At 39.4% G+C, this 19,057-nt stretch overlaps 1 protein-coding gene across 3 annotated transcripts in view; it reads left to right on the top strand.

Annotated features, from left to right (window-relative positions):
* LOC113118651 (multidrug resistance-associated protein 5-like) overlaps positions 1–19,057 on the top strand; it is a 40,709-nt gene that overhangs the window by 10,321 nt on the left and 11,331 nt on the right. Inside the window, exons 1-18 of one of the 3 annotated variants that reach the window (XM_026287985.1) lie at positions 1,996–3,159; positions 3,448–3,681; positions 3,892–4,065; positions 4,141–4,288; positions 4,960–5,108; positions 5,198–5,305; positions 10,620–10,973; positions 11,063–11,134; positions 11,259–11,383; positions 12,902–12,974; positions 13,805–14,008; positions 14,100–14,243; positions 14,790–14,883; positions 14,980–15,164; positions 16,297–16,443; positions 16,564–16,693; positions 17,538–17,820; positions 17,910–18,096. In XM_026287985.1, the coding sequence (XP_026143770.1) occupies positions 3,625–3,681; positions 3,892–4,065; positions 4,141–4,288; positions 4,960–5,108; positions 5,198–5,305; positions 10,620–10,973; positions 11,063–11,134; positions 11,259–11,383; positions 12,902–12,974; positions 13,805–14,008; positions 14,100–14,243; positions 14,790–14,883; positions 14,980–15,164; positions 16,297–16,443; positions 16,564–16,693; positions 17,538–17,820; positions 17,910–18,096 (2,634 nt within the window). In that variant the 5' untranslated portion in view covers positions 1,996–3,159; positions 3,448–3,624. Of the gene's footprint in view, positions 1–1,995; positions 3,160–3,447; positions 3,682–3,891; positions 4,066–4,140; positions 4,289–4,959; positions 5,109–5,197; positions 5,306–9,376; positions 9,980–10,619; positions 10,974–11,062; positions 11,135–11,258; positions 11,384–12,901; positions 12,975–13,804; positions 14,009–14,099; positions 14,244–14,789; positions 14,884–14,979; positions 15,165–16,296; positions 16,444–16,563; positions 16,694–17,537; positions 17,821–17,909; positions 18,097–19,057 lie in introns of those variants that run through there. The other 2 variants (XM_026287984.1, XM_026287986.1) reach the window with 2 other exon arrangements.

Raw genomic sequence — 19,057 nt, 5'->3', positions numbered from 1 at the left:
ATGGGGAATGAGCGTTGTTTTACATTGTCACTGGGCCTCAGAAGTGATCTGTTTGACCTCTGTGGTGTTTCCAGTGTGGCTCCCAAAACCAATTCATTTAACCATTAGTGCTATTTATAAAGTGCCTTAATAATGACTTGTGCCAACACCAAAAGAGTATTTCAGTTTGTCTGCTGCATTTTGCAGAATAGTCTGACTTTATCATCAAAAATAAGGGGGAACTTTATTCATTTAGATGTTATATCTGCGCCACTAACGGCACCATATGACAACGTAAGCCATTTGAGCTGTTGTTGTTGTGTCAACAACATTAACTCAAACTAGAGTGCATTAGGGTGAATCACAACATTGCAAACTTTAAGCAAAGTGAAGCAAAACATATTTGCAAATCATACAAAAGTACAAAAACTGTGTATTGGTGGGGGAAGGAATTACAATCCCATGAAGCATTGCATAAAATTAATAAAAAATATAATATATATCGATTAAAATGTAACTGGTGCTGTCAAACGATTAATCGTGATTAATTGCATACAAATTAAAGTTTTTGCTTGCATAATATATGTGTGTTTTGTTTGTATATATAAGTACACACACACATACAGTATATATTTAGAAAATGTCTATATTTATATTAATATAATTTAAATTATAAATAAATATATTTAATATCTAAACAAGATATATTTCTGAAATATGTACATAAATGTTTGTGTGTATTTATTTATTAATTATAAATATACACGGCACACGTATTATGTAAACAAAAACTTTTATTTGGGATGCGATTAATCCCGTTTAATCGTTTGACGACACTAAATATAACACAATTCATTTTATCTAAAGAAACAAAATATGGTAAGTTATACACACACACAAATATATAAGTATTATAATAGCATAGCGAGACCATTTCATTTGTTATATGCTGTGCCTTATGGGAGGCATTCTCTGATTGGAGATTTTTTGCACAGCTTTATGGGTAATGTAGTTTTTCCCAATTAAAAAAAAAAAAGTATTCTTTAAAGGTGAAATAATGCAAACTGATGCTTTCAACAAAACCATCGATTACCAAGCTTGTAGCTCACAGTAGGACTGCCTTTAAAGGTTTATAAGTTATTGTTAAAAATCTATTCTCCTCTGGAGAAAATTAATGGAGTTTTTACTTCCTCAACCTGATTTGTCCCCGTTTGCCGTGAGTTCAGGGTGGGAATCGGTTCTGTTTGGTGCTGCCAGTTGTGTAGCTATAATATATTTTATTTTAAAGCATTTCTGTTAGTTATGGCAAAATGTTATTAATCATAAACATCCTGTAGTTTTAATAAACCTAAAGATAAAGGACTTGAAACTTAGTCATCAGTTCCAAAAACAGAAACAAATGTATCACACCTGTCAAAAAAAAAAAACTGCTGCTCTATGATTGTACAAGTTTCTGTGTGTCTCTTGCTTCCCAGGTACCAGGTGTTTTATATCTGTGGTGTTATTATCAGGTAGAAAAAAAATCTTCTTACGGTCCACTATGAAATGCTAGATTTGGGGACAACTTTGAGAGTTTAGGGGCATTGCATGTAGCACAAGCGTAGCCTAAAGAGAAGACTCCTTAGATTGCGAGGATAGGCTAACATTTTCTTCAAGGAGAGCTTCTGTCACTGTCCCACCCTGGGCGACACAGCAAGGCTCTGTCTCCCTCAGGCTTCTGGAGAAAATCGGGCTTCAATCAAAAGATTCTGTTTAATCATCAACTGCCTTTCTCTCCCTGTTGTCTATATTTAGCAACTCCCTGTAGAACATCTCCTTGAAGAGATACCTGTCCTTGCTCTGATGACTGAGGTCAAGGGTGGTTTGTAAAGGAAGGTGGGTGTCTGGGGGGGGGCGGGGTTCAGATCGGAGTTAGGGGTCAGAGGTCGCTGGGTCCCCATGTGTGTGACATGTGACAGAGGCTATTCTTTAGACTCCACAGGGTGTCCGTTTAACCTGCGGGGAGAGCACACGGCAGGCAGAGCCGGTGAGGATTCCTGGGAGGTAAGGGCATGTTTCTTATGCAGGGCTGGATCAAGAGTTAATGCTGTTTGCTGCCCGTCTCTCTCTCTCTCTCTCTCTCTCTCTTGCATTCTCTCTCCTTTTTGTTTCGCTTCTCTTATTTGATCTCTGTAATAATTCCCATCTCATGTGTATTGAAATGATCCAGCAAGATATGTCTGAAAGGTTGGGTAACTGGTGGGCAAATGATTGCGCAATGTATATCCGATGACGGATGTGGGCAAGATTTTCCGCTGATGGACAATTGATTCAGACTTTTCCAGATAAATACCAGCGAACGGAAAACGGACTTGCGGGGGTTTTATATTGCCGGGGTTTTGGACTGAAACGCTCTCATGTTCTGACAGATTCACGAGCGTACAGGTCGTGTTCAGACCCGCACCTCTTGTCCTCAATATGTTGCTGGATTTTTGACCAATTTCATGGACACCTTTTTGGGCCGCTGCGGTGTAAATGGGTCATTCAGGGAGGGTGATCGCTGCCCCACTAACCTTGATTAAAAATAAAATGGGACCGCTTTTAAGTGATGACAACTCGCAGATGGACTCTCAAAGACCTTATTTTGTGCAACAATGTCTTTTGTTTTTCCTCTCACAACAAAGTATTGATTTGCCTGATCCATGTTTTTCCACTTTGTACATTTATTTATTTATTTCACAAACTGCTGATGTTTTAAGTTTCAAGGTTACATATTCAAGGTTTCCTTAATAAAATCTAGCAGCTGTGTTCAACCACATGGGTCTGCCCTTGTTCCCAGTTTATGTCTGCATATCCTTGACTGTGTATGTGCATGGGATTTGAGAACGGCGTGTGTGCGCGAATGTGTGTGCTTGGATGACTTTCGTTGAACTGTTTTTCTGTGTTTTGTGCTCCCGCACACTCTGCTACTAATTTAATTGATATTAATTTTCAGGTGTTAAATCAAAAGTACGTCTCCATCCTGTACCTCAACCTGATGTGACTGTAGGTAAAAAAAAAAAGCATTTGAATGCACAAACAAGGGGCATTATGTCCATGATTATATCACATTGCTTTGTCTCCCGCACAGATGGTACTGTCGGTACTGTTTGATTGTCTCTCTTGTTCTTTCCCGAAGGCTAGAGAAAAGGGCCGCATAAGGTAACAAACTATTAGAACAAAGGCAGACATTCTCTCTCTCAGTAGACGTTGCCGCTCCCTCACTGTCTCCAATGATTACAAGCCGTGCATTTTCTGACGAAGCCCCACACGTAGCATACAATGATCTGCATCCCTTTACCCTTCTCTGACCAACGCTGTAATAAGATGTTTTATGATGTGGAAGGTTATGAAGTGTAAATGTTGCAGTGCTGGTGCACAGCTGTGTTTGTATCCTCAGTCACGCCTGCTGTGTCCTGTCGCCCCCTTGCTCGTCCTCCCTCTCCGCAGGCGTTTGTGGTGAGGCGGTTGCTGGAGTATACGCAGAATAGCGAACCCGACCTGCCCTACGGCCTGCTGCTGGTGCTGGGCCTCTTGGCCACCGAGCTGATTCGCTCCTGGTCCCTCGCCCTCACCTGGGCGCTCAACTACCGCACCGGCACCCGTCTGCGAGGAGCCATCCTGACCATGGCCTTCCACAAGATACTGCGTCTGCGCAGCCTTCGGGAGAAGTCCATGGGAGAGGTACGGTGTTGAGATTGGGAGGGTGAGGAGTTTTGGATTAATGAAATGGACATTTAGGAAGGTTAGGTGCAGATATCCTAGGGTGTTGAATGGTGAAGAGATGAAGAGTGAAGCAAAATATCTAAAGAAGGTGATGTCCGAATATATTTAATGGCAGTCTACGATATGTCTTGGGGAGTTTGCTCATGTATGTGTCACTTGTGTCTTTAGCTGATCAATATGTGTTCGAGTGACGGGCAGCGCATGTTTGAAGCCGCTGCTATGGGCAGCCTGTTGGCTGGAGGTCCCCTGGTGGCTGTGCTGGGAATGGCATACAACTTATCAGTATTGGGGCCGACATCTCTGCTGGGATCTGCTGTATTCATCCTCTTCTACCCCACTATGGTGAGCTTTTCATTCAGGCTTTGTTTTGTTTTCCCATTGGGAGTTTCCGTTGTAACTCCGATGTTTCTCCTGTAGATGTTTAGCTCCAGACTGACGGCGTACTTCAGGAGGAAGGGAGTAGCCGTGACTGACCAGCGTGTTCAAAAGATGAATGAGATTCTGAACTACATCAAGTTTATTAAGATGTATGCCTGGGTGAAGGCCTTCTCTCAAGCTGTACGAAGTAAGTTGTTTTTTTTTTAACGTGTGTTTGGCTTGGTGTTATTTTTTTTTAGGATTACTGATAAACTAATGTAGTTTGATTTGTAAATGTTATCCATTTTAATTTAAGTTAGTAATCTTTGTAGTTTAATTTAAGGTAGTAATGTATTTAGTTTTATTTTTAAGTTTTTTTTTGTTGATTTAATTTGAGTTATTTTATTTCAGTTAATGTTTATTTCAATATTATTATATTCATCTAATTTTTTATTTTATACATACACATGTAGTTGTTTTGGCGTTTGGCTTAGTGTCCTGTTACAATCATCGTTAGCACATTATACATTTTGTTAATATTTTGAATTGATTTTAGCTTTATTTTTTGGTTTTCATTTAAATGTTAAGTTTCGAAATGGTTGTATGCATTTGTCATTTTTATTAAATTAGTTTTTTAAATGTGTATAGTATTTATAAAATTTGAGCTTTTAGTTTTGGATCAGTTTTAGTGGTTTTAATACAAAAATTCAACTAAAACTTGATGAAAATGAGAAATGTTGTTTGGCGAATAACTAAAATTAAATCTTTTTTTAAAGAAATGAATTTTATTTTGTAGGATTTTAGTTTTAGTTAATGGTAGTAGCCTGCTTTGGCCTCTTTCCATGCAAATGTTTTTGCTTATTTTGTTCAATCTAACAGGAATTAGAGATGAGGAGCGTAAGATTCTGCAACAAACAGGATATTTTCAGAGCATTACAGTTGGCGTGGCACCGATCGTCGTGGTGATTGCCAGTGTGGCCACATTCTCCACCCACATGTTGCTAGGTTATGACCTTACTGCTGCACAGGTAGGGTTACATTGCTTGTTTGGAGGTGTAGGTATCACCACAGTGTTAATTTACTCATGACTCTTTACTTCATTTCTTTTTTTTTTCAGGCATTTACTGTCGTCACTGTTTTCAATGCCATGACCTTTGCCTTAAAGGTCACCCCATTTTCTGTCAAATCTCTATCAGAGGCATCTGTCGCCATTGATAGGTTTAAGGTGAGCTTTCTCTCCTTCTTTCTCTGGCAGTGTGTATTTAGCATGTTGTTCTCATAGCAAGTGTAATCATTGAGGTGTGTTTGATATAAGATGGAATGGGGCTATTCTTGGTGCCATATTGAAAAGCTCCAGTTGCCATCCAGCTCACTTCTGTCTTTCACTTAATCCTGCAGATTATATGTTAATTTCTTCTGGTTCTGGTTTAAGTGGCAGATACTAAAAAAAACACACAAAGTCCCTTTTACATGACTTGCATCATGCTTCAATGAACTTGCACATCAAAAGTGTTGGAGATACCATCATAAAAGGGCAATTTTAGGAAGTTGTTATAATATCAAAATGGAAGTGGACTTGACAATGGGTAAAACATGGTAATAGCAAGAGAACTAGAGTTTTATTTGATCTTAGAACTGAAGTAAAGTCTCTTCAAGACTTCTTGAACAAGGGTTCACATTTAAGGTTGCTCAGCTTCATACATCTGGACCAGAAACTCTTCCATCTTGTTTAGTTTTTTTGTGCCAACATCATGTTACTGTAGAGTGCTGCATTAAAGATGACTTTTCTCCTTTTATCCTTTAAAAAAAAAACAATTGGATGTAAATCCCGTGGCAAAACAGAGAAACAAATAGAGACATAATTAGCGTAGCTGCTGTTCCAACCAAGTAAATTAATTAGTTTAACCCAAGCTATAGAATAATAATGCACATTTGATCAGATATAACTGCAGTCCAAAATTGAGATGCATTATTTGAATGCTTGGTGAAAGAGATGCGTTTTTAATCTAGATTTAAACAGAGAGAGTGTGTCTGAACCCCGACCATTATCAGGAAGGCTATTCCAGAGTTTGGGAGCCAAATGTGAAAAAGCTCTACCTCCTTTAATGGACTTTGCTATCCTAGGAACTACCAAAAGTCCAGCGTTTTGTGACCTTAGGGAGCGTGATGGGTTGTAGCGTGGTCGAAGGCTAGTTAGGTACGCAGGAGCTAAACCATTAAGGGCCTTATAGGTAAGTAATAATATTTTGTAACTGATACAGAACTTAATAGGTAGCCAGTGCAGAGACTGTAAAATTGGGGTAATATGGTCATATTTTCTTGACCTCGTAAGGACTCTAGCTGCTGCATTTTGGACTACCTGTAGCTTGTTTATTGAAGATGCAGGACAACCACCTAGAAGTGCATTACAATAGTCCAGTCTAGAGGTCATGAATGCATGAACTAGCTTTTCTGCATCAGAAACAGATAACATGTTTCGTAACTTGGCAATGTTTCTAAGATGGAATGCTGTTTTGTAATATGGGAAATATAGTTTTCAAAAGACAAGTTGCTGTCCAATATAACACCCAGATTTCTGACTGTAGAGGAAGTAACAGTACATCCGTCTAGTTACAAAGTGTAATCTATGAGATTCTGTGTACTTTTTTTTTTTTTGGTCCAATAAGTAATATCTCTGTCTTATCCGAATTTAATACTAGAAAATTATTGGTCATCCAATCTTTAAAATTTTTAACACACTCGGTTAGCTAAGATAATTTAGATGTTTCATCTGGTCCCGTTGAGATATATAGTTGAGTATCATCAGCATTACAGTGGAAACTAATCCCGTATTTTCTAATAATATTACCAATGGGGAACATGTAAATAAAATTATTAGAGGACCTAGGACAGATCCTTGTGGCACTCCATATTTTACTGGTGATAAGGGAGATGACTCCCCATTTAAATAAACAGAAAAGTAGTGTTTGGACAGGTAGGATCTAAACCATCTTAGAGCCTGCCCTTGAATACCTGTTTAGTTTTGTAATCGATCTATGAGTATGTCATTATATATGGTGTTGAACGCAGCACTAAGATCAAGTTAAACTAGCAATGAGATGCAGCCTTGATCTGATGCAAGAAACAAATCATTTGTAAATTTAACAAGTGCAGTTTCTGTGCTATGGTGGGGCCTAAAACCTGACTGAAATTCTTCATAAAGATCCTTTTTTTTTTTTTATCATAAATGGGCCTATACTTTGCTAGTTCACTAGGATCTAGTTGTGGTTTCTTGGCCAGCTTGAATGGTTTTGGGACATGACCTAAGGATAACGATGAGATGATAATATTGAGAAGCAGGTTCTTCGGCTACAGGTAACAACTCTTTCAGTAATTTAGTGGGTACAGGATCTAATAAACATGTTGTTGGTGTAGATACAGTGATAAGTTTATTTAGCTCTTCCTGTCCTATAGTTGTAAAGCTTTGCAGTTTATCTTTGCGTGCGATGGATGAAACTGAAGTATTAGACACTGTAGAATCTATATTTGGTACTGTCAATCTAATGTTATCTATTTAATCAGTTAAGAAATTCATAAAGTCATTACTATTAAATGTTGAGGGAATATTTAAATCGGGTGGCATCTGGTTATTTGTTAATCTAGCCACTGTGCTAAATAAAAACCTTAAATTGTTTTGGTTATTTTCAATGAGTTTGTGGATATGCTCAGCCCTGGCAGTTTTTAGGGCCTGTCTATAGCTGGACATACTGTTTTTCCACACAATTCTAAAAACTTCCAAGTTTTTCTCCATTTGTGCTCAAGACTATGAGTTTCTTTCTTGAGTGACTAATACTGTTATACCATGGCACAATATGCTTTTCTCTAACCTTTTTCAATTTGATTGGGGCAACTGCTTCTAATGTATTAGAGAAAATAGTGCCGCTGTGTAATGCTGAGCCATATAGTTAATATCAGTGATACACAGGATAAGGGCTGCAACAAACAATTATTTTGATAATCGATTAATCTAACGATTATTGGGTCAATTAATCAACCAATCATCAATTATTTAGCTGATTATTCAGTAGAAATGTATTGATTATCCAGCTTTTGCAATTAGTTAAAATATTGAGTTATACATATTCTGATAAATAAAGGTAATCACTTCAGCTTTTAAAAAGTCATATTATGTAATTAGTTATACAATTAATTTATACAAATAAATATATTTGGCACACAAAATTATCTGTCAGAGAAACTCTCTTATTCAACCATTTAATCATTTAATTACATTAAATATATTTTTGTGGGTCGTATGGATAAAAAACAAAATAAAGGTTTAGTGATAAGACATTTTATTTTTTGGATAATCTAATATTCACAACACAATCTCTCTTAAAATACTTTATAGGGTTATGATAATCAAAACAGTCCTGAGCTGGATCAAGCTTTGATCTCTGAAAACCAAACTATACCTTTAGGGTCGTTTCATAGTCAACGCATCTGTACGCATACTCATCCCAGAGGCTGCGCATCGTTACGCTTCGGCCGCCATTATGTGTCGGTGCGTATCCAAATGTGTCATCCTAGTTTTTGATACGCGACGCGCCGATTCACGCAATACTATGCGTTGTCGGTGGGGGCGACATTGCAAGTATTGTACATTAATTCAAGTATATTGTGTTTACAGAAGAAGAAGGTTTGAATACGATGGCGGGCGAAGAGGAAAAATTATGGGAACTTATACGTATTCATCCACATTTATACGATAGTTCATCGGCAACAGAATACACTCCTCTTCAGTTGCCATTGTGATCTGAATATCACGCGACGCGACCCTACTAATATCGCCCGACTCTACAATCCCCTGTTGCGTGAGCGGTGTATTGCATACACGCATCACCCGTGATGCTTGCGTTCACTGTTTATACTATGAAAGGGAGCCCGTCGCTCGCGTTGCTTGCTCGCGTTTCTCGCGTTGACTATGAAACAACCCTTAAAGTGCAACAGCGCCACACTGGTCAAAGCGCGTTATTGCAGGCTCTTACATTAGATCATATGACTTTAACGACTACTTGACAACAAAAATATTTGTAGACAATTTTTTATTGTCGACGTTGTCGATAATGTCAACTAATCGTTTCCATGCAATATAATTAAATCTAGTGTATGATTTATAACCATGAGTGGGCCCGGTGACATTTTGCTTGACTCCAAAAGAGTTTATTAGGTTAGTAAATGCAAACCTAATGCATCATTTGTATTATAAATGTGTAATTTAAAGCAAAAAGTCTACTGAACCTTTCGTGTCCTCGTCGATACGTGGGGAGTGGTCCTGATACAGTGATCGTCGCCGCGGGCGCCATGCTGTGCTCCGTATTGATCAGGCTCCGGAAGTCCCTCTTCAGCATCTTCGTCTGCCACAGTGTGGTGTCATTAACCCTGGTGTGAAGCACGACTGCTCTGGGGCTCTCGTCAGCCTTCAGGATCGCGGGTATCTGTGCAGAAACATCGATAACAGGAGCACCAAGGAAACAGTGAGTGTGCACTTCACATTCGGCTAATGTAGCACGGACGTGTCAGACGATGGAATCTCCGATGATCACAGCGTCGCGTCCCGTCTCGCGGAGGGGAACAAGGCCGCTCCGAGTGGAGATCTCGAAGAACAGAGGAGGAAAAGATCGTCTTTCGGGGCCTGGCTTGTGTCCTCCGCTGTGGATGCACCCAGGGTCCGTGGTGTCCCAGCGCCGGAGTGAAGGAAATCTGGGAAGATCAGGTCCTGGGTTCACCTGGCCTGTGCAGAGAAACACACTGAGTAGAGGTGGTGGGTTATCCCGGACTTGTGAGCATCAGGTTCTCCCAACTGGGTCGTGAATCTGTCTCTCCATGGTCTCCAACGTGTCCACACCTGCACTCAAAGGTAGACATATACCGCCATTAAAGCAAGTTACATTAAGTAAAGCAATGGTAATGTGTGTGAATAGAGTTTCAGCAATGCAAGCGGGATTAGCGGTAACCACACTGGCGATGCTAAATAGCAGATTCGGGAAGTCAAAATAAAACTAGTGATAACAAGGCGTTCCGATTGTTTTTGTTGTAGAATACGATAGAGGATGTATTCACATGTTATAGAAATGAAAATTATGGTGTGTAAAATAGATTTTTAAGATAAAAAAAAGTCTATAAAAAATGTAAGTGACGGAGCTCAAACTTAAGACACATGGCAGCAACAAACAAAACGTAAAAATCACACATAAAAAAACTTGTGTTTGTTAAACACAGACCATATTTCAGGCATTTAAGCAAAAACCCATTGACAATTGAACCAGAAGTGCTAAAATGCTCACTCATCTCCAGGATTTGGCCTACACAAATAAATCATTTCTGCAGCACTCTTCAGTCATGCATAAAATGAACATGCAGGCATTCTAAGACAAATGAAATGATTGAATAGCTAGGAAAAAGACAAGGAACATCAGTGCACTCTGTTAAATTCAAAACTTGTAAATTGGGAGGCAAGTTCCTTTAATCTGTTTTCTCTTTTTTTTATTGTCCTTCAGAGTTTGCTAGTGATGGCCGAGGTAAAGATGATCCGTGAACTGCCGAGGAATCCTTCCGCTGCGATCGAGATGACCAGTGCCAGTTTGGCTTGGGAGACAGGCGGACACAGTGCCCAGCCTTCGCCCCGTGGTACACCCTATGTAGGCCACGGCATGAGAGGCTGTCGCAAGAAACGCCAGCAGCGTGGCGACCCAAAACATCACGGGATCCTGGAAGAGGAAACGCATGGCCAGCTGTTGAAAGATGTGTCTGTAGACATGGCATCCAGTCCTGAAGATCAAACACTTCAAGTGCCGACCATCAGCCAACGGCTGCAGAGAACTCTTCACTGCATCGATCTCTCTATACAAAAGGTCTTTGCCTTTCTCAATGCTAATTTGGTAATGGTAGAGATACCAAAGAATAATCATGCTAAGGATCATTTATGTGTTTGGATCTTCAGGGGAAGCTGGTTGGTGTCTGTGGCAGCGTGGGAAGTGGCAAAACCTCTCTCATCTCTGCCATTCTTGGCCAGGTGATTGTCTAATTTGAAGCATAAAACAGAGCACCTGTCCTTTGTCTATGTTGAAGGCTACGTCAATTCTATGTGGTCAGAAATCATCTTATCTGTTGTAACGCCTGTTCTGTGTGTGTCCCAGATGACTCTTTTAGAAGGGACTGTTGCTGTAAATGGAGATTTTGCATATGTGGCGCAACAGGCCTGGATTCTCAATGCATCCTTCCGTGACAATATCCTGTTTGGCAAGGAAATGGAGGAAGAGAGGTGAGTGCCAAATAAAAGGAAGGTGTTGAGGCCCTGATATACTCACAGCAGTTATTTTTCGTTATTCCCTAAAGAAGTTCAAAGTACTTGAACAACAGTGTACTGTTATTGAACATCCATTTCTGTCTGTTCTACTGAGAGTGGAATTTAGATGAATATGTAAATATGTGCTGCGCGATTTCCTCTCAATGACAAAATAAGCAAATCCGTAGAAATGACAATAGTGAGAAAACAGCAGTTAAGAAAGCATATGATCATAGTGCTGTGGATATGTTTGCACCAGTTCTGCTATTCAGAACTCCATTCAAGTGACGTCACGTTTGTTTAGCATAGCATTGAAACAATAGATTGCTTTAAAGCAGCTTTACAGTATTAACTCTTTCCCCGCCAGTAATTAAAACAACGCAGCATTTTTTTATCATTTTCACAAAAGTTTATGAATATAAACTGTTGTATGAATATCTGAACATGCCATATGCCAAAAAACAAAGAAACAAAGAACAGCCTCTGCTTTTAAACAAAAAAACTTTTATTCTATATTCATGGTATGTGGGCACGGTTCATAAAAAAATGGTCATTAATGACTCACCCTCATGTCGTTCCAAACCCGTAAGATCTCCGTTCATCTTTGCAACACAGTTTAAGATATTTTAGATTTAGTACGAGAGCTCTCAGTCCCTCCATTGAAACTGTGTGCATGGTAGTCATAATTTTTTGTTATTTTTGGACCAAAATGTATTTTTGATGCTTCAACAAATTCTAACTGACCCTCTGATGTCACATGGGCTACTTTGATGATGTTTTTATTACCTTTCTGGAAATGGACAGTATACCATACACAAATTTTCAGTGGAGGGACTGAGAGCTCTCGGACTAAATCTAAAATATTTTAACCTGTGTTCCGAAGATGCACTGAGGTCTCACGGGTTTGGAACGACATGAGGGTGAGTTATTAATGACATAATTTTCATTTTGGGGTGAACTAACCCTTTAATAACAAGTGCTCTCTTCAACCTTCAATACCACGACTGAAGTGAGCACGACTTATAAAATAGGTGTGTGTTCACATTGTGTGTGTGTTCACTACTGTGTGTGTTCACTTGAATGGGTCAAATGCAGACCACAGATACCCAGTATACTGTAGGTCACCATACTTGGCCACACATCACTTCAGTATCTATGGGCCTCAATACTGGACAGGTCAGTACTTTTTTTGGTTTGCCAAATGGTTGCGCTACATCAGTGTAATGAGTAATGTGTTTGAGTATGTGTGAAAGAGACTAAAGGGCTGAGCAAGTGAATCAGGGCTGCAGGTGGATTGGTGAATGTGACTCGGCACAAAGATAAAATGAGCAAACATGACCTTGAACGCTTGTGCTTAGTCATTGAATAGCCTCCACCTCTTGATATATTTAGAACTGTAATGACACCTTGATATTTTACCATTAAGAGTAAGCATTTTTGGTTTTAATGCAGGACATTTTATTCTCCTGTATTTATTTTTTTTGTCTCCTGCAGGTATCAGGCAATTCTGAGTGTTTGCTGCTTGAGACTAGACTTGGCCATCCTCCCTAATGCTGACCTGACTGAGGTAACATGTTCTCTACGAAAATCAGCAGATACTCATAAGCCCTGTTATGCATTGCACAGCTTTACACACACTGAACACGACATTCTGTTCTAGCAATCTAAGGTTCAAAACATCAGTCGAAAAAGTAAATCTCATAGGGATGTGACAAGATCTTGTGGCGTGAGATCTCACAAGATCTGTTGAGAACGTGATGATATCCTCACAAAACAATTTGCAGTGTTTACATTAGAGCTGCAAGAGTTATCGTTTAAAGATGGCGATCTCAATTTAAACACCCACACGAATTATTCCTGAATGACAACGATTCAGTTATGTCTATTATGACTGTTTCAAATCGCGAGTGTCAGTGGAGAGTGAGTAGCGTTAGCGTTAGCAAACTCTTCAGCAGGAACAACAGTACCATGTTTTCTGCCATTGCTGTGCATGTTTGTTCGCATTTGCCTTTATAAAATCGGCATGTACTGCGGTTGTCTACATACCTAACGTACTACACATGTGCATGACGTAATCATTTTCAAAGATTCCCATACTGGGTGTTTAAATGGAAATGAAAACGGTGGCGTTTTCAAAAACGTGCACTTTGAAACTTTCAAAATTATTAAGTCCCCAAAACGCCATTGTCGTGTAAACGAACAGGCAAAATGCAAAAAGTTTCCAGTTTTTGGCTGAAAACGTGTTATGTAAATGGCCCCTTAGATTGGCGAAATTGTGGCCAAAATTGTACAATGTGCAATGGGCTGCAGACCTGAGCTACTAATACAATAATAATGCTTTGATCAAACAATAAATGAAGGTATGTTTTAAAAACATTGCTGGATTCCCTCTGTCAGATTGGAGAACGTGGTGCCAACCTGAGCGGCGGGCAGCGTCAGCGGATAAGCCTGGCTCGAGCTTTATACAGCAACAGGGATATTTACATTCTCGATGACCCTTTAAGTGCTCTGGATGCCCATGTTGGAAATCACATCTTCAACAATGCCATTAGAAAACATCTGCGTGGCAAGACCATCATCTTTGTCACTCATCAGCTACAGGTAATATACCGTCGTGGCCGGTCATGTGAAAAGTACTGTATATGTATTTTTAATTCAGCTTCCAAAAACCCTGTCCTATTTTTGTTGATAGTATCTGGTGGACTGTGATGAAGTGATCGTCATGCGTGATGGCAGCATCACAGAGCAGGGCAGCCACGAGGACCTGATGAATCTGAATGGAGACTATGCCGCCATGTTTAACAACCTTCAGCTGGGAGAAACACCCATGATTGAGGTCAGAAAACTTCACCCTTATGTCAGGATGAACTTCAAACATCATTGTATTTGGTCCAGAACCAATGGGGTTTGACTATTGTTGAAATATGAGGTTCATGGAAAAAAATGTTAACCTGTTCATTCAAACCAGTTGTGTTGCTTCAGAAGACTTGTATTATACATATTGGTTTAATGTAACTTTTATAATACGGACAAAACATCTAAAACTTTCTTCAGAATATCTTCTTTTGTGGTCTGCAAAATAAAGAAAGGTGTTGAGTAACACAAGGGTTTGTAAATGGGTGAATTATCCCTTAATTGCATGTGTTTTGTCTCTAAACGCATGAAATCGGGAAGATGGTGAAAACAGTTCAGAGACAGTTCACCCAAAAACTATCATCATCATTTCCTCATGTTGTTTCAAAACCGCATGACTTTATTGCTCCTGCGAAATACAAAAGCAGAAGTTTTGAATGTCTACACCTGTTCTTGCACATCATTGTGTGTTTCCTGCATATTGAAGCTATGGTGGAGCTTTCAAATCTGACGTTTTGTGTCATCTCAGGTTCCGAATAAGAACTCTGGGAGTTCCCTAAAGAAACCCTTAGAGAACAAGAAGGCAGGATCTGTCAAAAAAGAAAAATTAGCCAAGGATGATGGTAAATAAGATTATGCTAAACATTAAATCACACTGTTCTCACATTGAATCATGCTTTAGCTGCTGATTTACCTCACTGCTGTCGGTTTTCTCTCAGGTCAGCTGATGCAGGTGGAGGAGAAGAGGAAAGGCTCAGTGCCCTGGGAGGTGTACAGAGTGTACATCCAGGCTTTAGGAGGGTGGCCCGTCTTCCTCTTCATCCTCACCCTCTTTGTTCTCAATGTGGGCAGCACAGCCTTCAGCAACTGGTGGCTCAGCTACTGGATCAAACAGGGCAGCGGGGTAAGAGACCATGGGCGGATCGGAGAGGCAGAAAGACTTCAGTTCCGTGAGACCAGAGTAGAAGTGTTTAAATATTTAATGTGCTTCTGACCTTTACCAGTGTTTTTTCCCCTCTTTACTTTCTAGACCTGTTAACCGTTAGTGGAAATCACAAATTATATTATTAATTATATTATATATTTTTTTTTCTTATCGCAGTATATATATATCGCAGAAAAACAAAATATCGCAATGTGAGTTTTTTTCAATATCATGCAGCCCTAATAAAGAGAGTGAAATGTCTACTTTCAAATTTAAACCAATTTAAATGGAAAACAATATTCTCAGATTAGATAATCCATGTGAAACATGCTTAAAGGGATACTCCACCCTAAAATGAACATTTTGTCATTAATCACTTACCCCCATGTCGTTCCAAAGCTTTGTTTGTCTTCAGAACACAATTTAAGATATTTTGGATGAAAGGAGGAGGCTTGGGACTGTCCCATAGACTGCCAAGTAAATAACAGTGTCAACATCCAGAAAACCATTGTTAGAACAGTCCATCTGCCAATGAAATTACGCTTTAATTTGAAAGAAAACAGCACATCCTTGAAGTATTCTTGTCGCTTCACACTGATGGCAGATGGACTATTCTGACCACATCTTTCATACTTTTCTGGACCTTGACTGTGTAACTTCTTTGGCAGTCAATGGGACAGTCACAAGACTCCTGGTTTTCATCCAAAATATATAAAATTGTGTTCCGAAGACGAACAAAGCTTTTACCGGTTTGGAACGACATGGGGGTAAGTGATTATTGACAAAAATTTCATTTTGGGGTGGAGTGTCCCTTTAAAGGCACATCCACTACTGTGGAAATGACGAGGCAGTGTCGCCGACGTCATCTCTTAAACTGAAAACAAAAAAAGCACTAGTTTATCAAAGAATTGTTAAGACATTAATTCAGCCTCACTGTTTTTACTGGACACATTCATAATCATTACTTCTGCAGGCATCCCATGGCAAATATTTAGTTAAGGGTAGCCTTAATAAATATACACACACACACACACACACACACACACAAATGTTCATTCATTACCATGTTTAAGTGCATAATGCAGTGTGTGTGTGATGTCTTGCTCAACAGAACACGACGGTGCAGGTGGGGAACAGTTCAGTACTGAGTGAGAGTATGCGTGATAACCCTCAGATGCAACACTATGCTGCGGTCTACACCATGTCTATGGGAATCATGCTCCTTCTCAAACTACTGAGAGGCATTGTGTTTGTAAAGGTGAGATTTTACATCATATCGTTACTTTTATGCCGATTGCAGTTTAGCATGATGGACTTGCTGTGTCAGAGAATGAGCTCAATGTTTCAGCAAGTGATTTTTTTTATTTATTTTTTTAAGGGTACTCTGCGTGCCTCCTCCAGGCTCCACGAGGAACTTTTTCAGAAGATTCTTCGTAGTCCCATGAAATTTTTTGACACGACGCCCACGGCTCGCATTCTCAACCGGTTCTCCAAAGACATGGATGAAGGTGGGACCTGATGGAGGGAGATGTAATTAGACTAACTGCTAGTTTATAGTGATTGTTTTTGTTCTGGTATCTAGTATACATCTGTTGTGGACAGTTGACCCAGCTTTTCATATTTGCCTTTTAAAAAGCATTTTTTTCTTCTAACCTTATTAATGCATGCATCATCTTGTCAAACTCTTATATTTAATAAATAAATGTAATTAGAATAATAAGACACTATAGGTTGTTTCCAGCCAAATTAAATCAACAAAACCTACTTTTGCACTGCAGAAGTGGTAGAGAAGCTGCATCTGAAGTGCCATGAGTTGTGTTTACATTGCAATTAGGATTGCATGAATAATATTATGAATATTAAAAAAGTTTATTTTTTCTTGTGAAATGCTTATTTGAATATGAAATTAAAACCACCGGTAGGTGGCTGCAAGTCTGAGTAAGTCACGGAGTCATCCGCTCAACAGATTCATTCTAATGAATCATTCAGTGAATACCTGCATCCCAAATTACACACTATACACTATACACTATACAAAATGTCCAGGACTAGGGGTCCTCCAGGACCTCTAATTTAAGATGCATCATCTGGGTATTTAAAGTGCTCTTTTATCTTTTTGGAACGCACTACTCACTCTATTTATACTACAAAACGTCATAAAATAGTGCATAAGTACATGATTTGGGACGCATCGGTCTTTGTGGATGAATCAATAAATCATTGATTTGTTTAAAAATGCTGTTTTTACTCTGCAAATTACAAAATGTAATTCCGCATGAATAACTTCTTGTTTCTGTTGTACAAAAGCAATATCGCATATGCAATCATTTGTTCTCACATTTCTTCTCTCAGTGGACACACGTCTGCCGTTCCAGGCTGAGATGTTCATTCAGAACATGCTTCTGGTGCTCTTCTGCTTGGGTGTGATCTCCAGCGTGTTCCCGTGGTTCCTGTTGGCAGTAGGCCCGCTGGTCCTCCTCTTTATAGTGCTGCACGTGGTTTCTCGGGTCTTCATTCGAGAACTCAAACGATTGGACAACATCACACAGTCACCTTTCCTGTCCCACATTGCCTCCAGCATTCAGGGTCTGACCACAGTGCATGCTTATGGGAAAGAGGACGAATTCCTTCAAAGGTAAATGCTGGGATATCACTTTCTTTTTAAACTTCTCCTTAGACTTGCAGTGAGCTTGGTTGATGGATTGTCTGTGTGTTTTCTCCCAGGTATCAGGAGCTGCTGGATCAGAACCAGGCTCCCTTCTATTTGTTCAGCTGCGCTATGCGCTGGCTAGCTGTGCGTCTGGATGTGATTAGCGTGGCTCTCATTAGCATCACGGCTTTGATGATCGTCCTCATGCACGGCCAGATTCCTCCTGCATACTCAGGCTTGGCCATTTCTTATGCCGTGCAGGTGAGGGGAAATTGTGTAAATGTTGTTTTTCTCTTTTAAATGGATGGTTCGCCCAGAAATGAACATTCAATCATCAGTTACTCACCCTTGTGCCATTCCAAACCCATTAACCCTGGATCATACTACAGGAGTTTTAGCAAGATTTCAAAAATCTTGTCAAGCGCCTGATCGGTCCCGTAGTTTAAGGTAATGTGAGCTGTTCACAGATTAAATCTTGCACTTCCCGATCTACTTGCTCATATCAAATATGTTTGATACTTCGGATTTAAATCGGGATGATGAGGGCTATATGATAACGTCAGTACTTTCACAACAGCCAATGCATGGCCACAAAACAGCTGCTGTATGCGTCTGTTGGAGATGGAGGAAACTGCTTTTTTGTATTTATAAAGATATTTTCATTCTTAAGCTTTTGGGGTAGGCCATTTTGGTGTAAAAATATTTCTCTTTTTTTTACGCTTTGAAATTCTCGAACACTGCTGGGGAAAGTTACTTTATAAAATAATGCATTCCAATAAAAAAGTAACTAATTACGTTACTTAGTTACTTTATATGTAAAGTAATGCGTTACATTACTTTCTCGTTACTTTTTAAATATGAGCAGGGCTTGAATGTTTTTAATATAAGAAGTTCTATTTATATCAATGTAAAAGGCCTTTCACACCAAAAAGTGTGATGAATAAACCTCAGGCTGAAGGAAAAGTAAATTCACGTCTGTACAGTAGAACACAGGAGAGGAAGGAACACTCTTCAGAAATAAAAAAACAATGAAGCACAATTGTTAGTTTATGTTAAGTCATTTTTTATTATTAGCCTGGCTGAACTGGATCATCAGAAGTCAGCAGCAAAGACATTAGTTAAAGGGGGGTGAAATGCTCGTTTTCACTCAATATCCTGTTAATCTTGAGTACCTATAGAGTAGTACTGCATCCTTCATAACTCCAAAAAGTCTTTAGTTTTA

Source organism: Carassius auratus, chromosome 18 (genome assembly GCF_003368295.1).
Source record: "Carassius auratus strain Wakin chromosome 18, ASM336829v1, whole genome shotgun sequence".
In the NCBI taxonomy this organism is placed as follows: Eukaryota; Metazoa; Chordata; class Actinopteri; order Cypriniformes; family Cyprinidae; genus Carassius; species Carassius auratus.
Note: the sequence above shows the minus strand (reverse complement) of the source record. Positions and strands in the feature narration are given on the sequence as shown.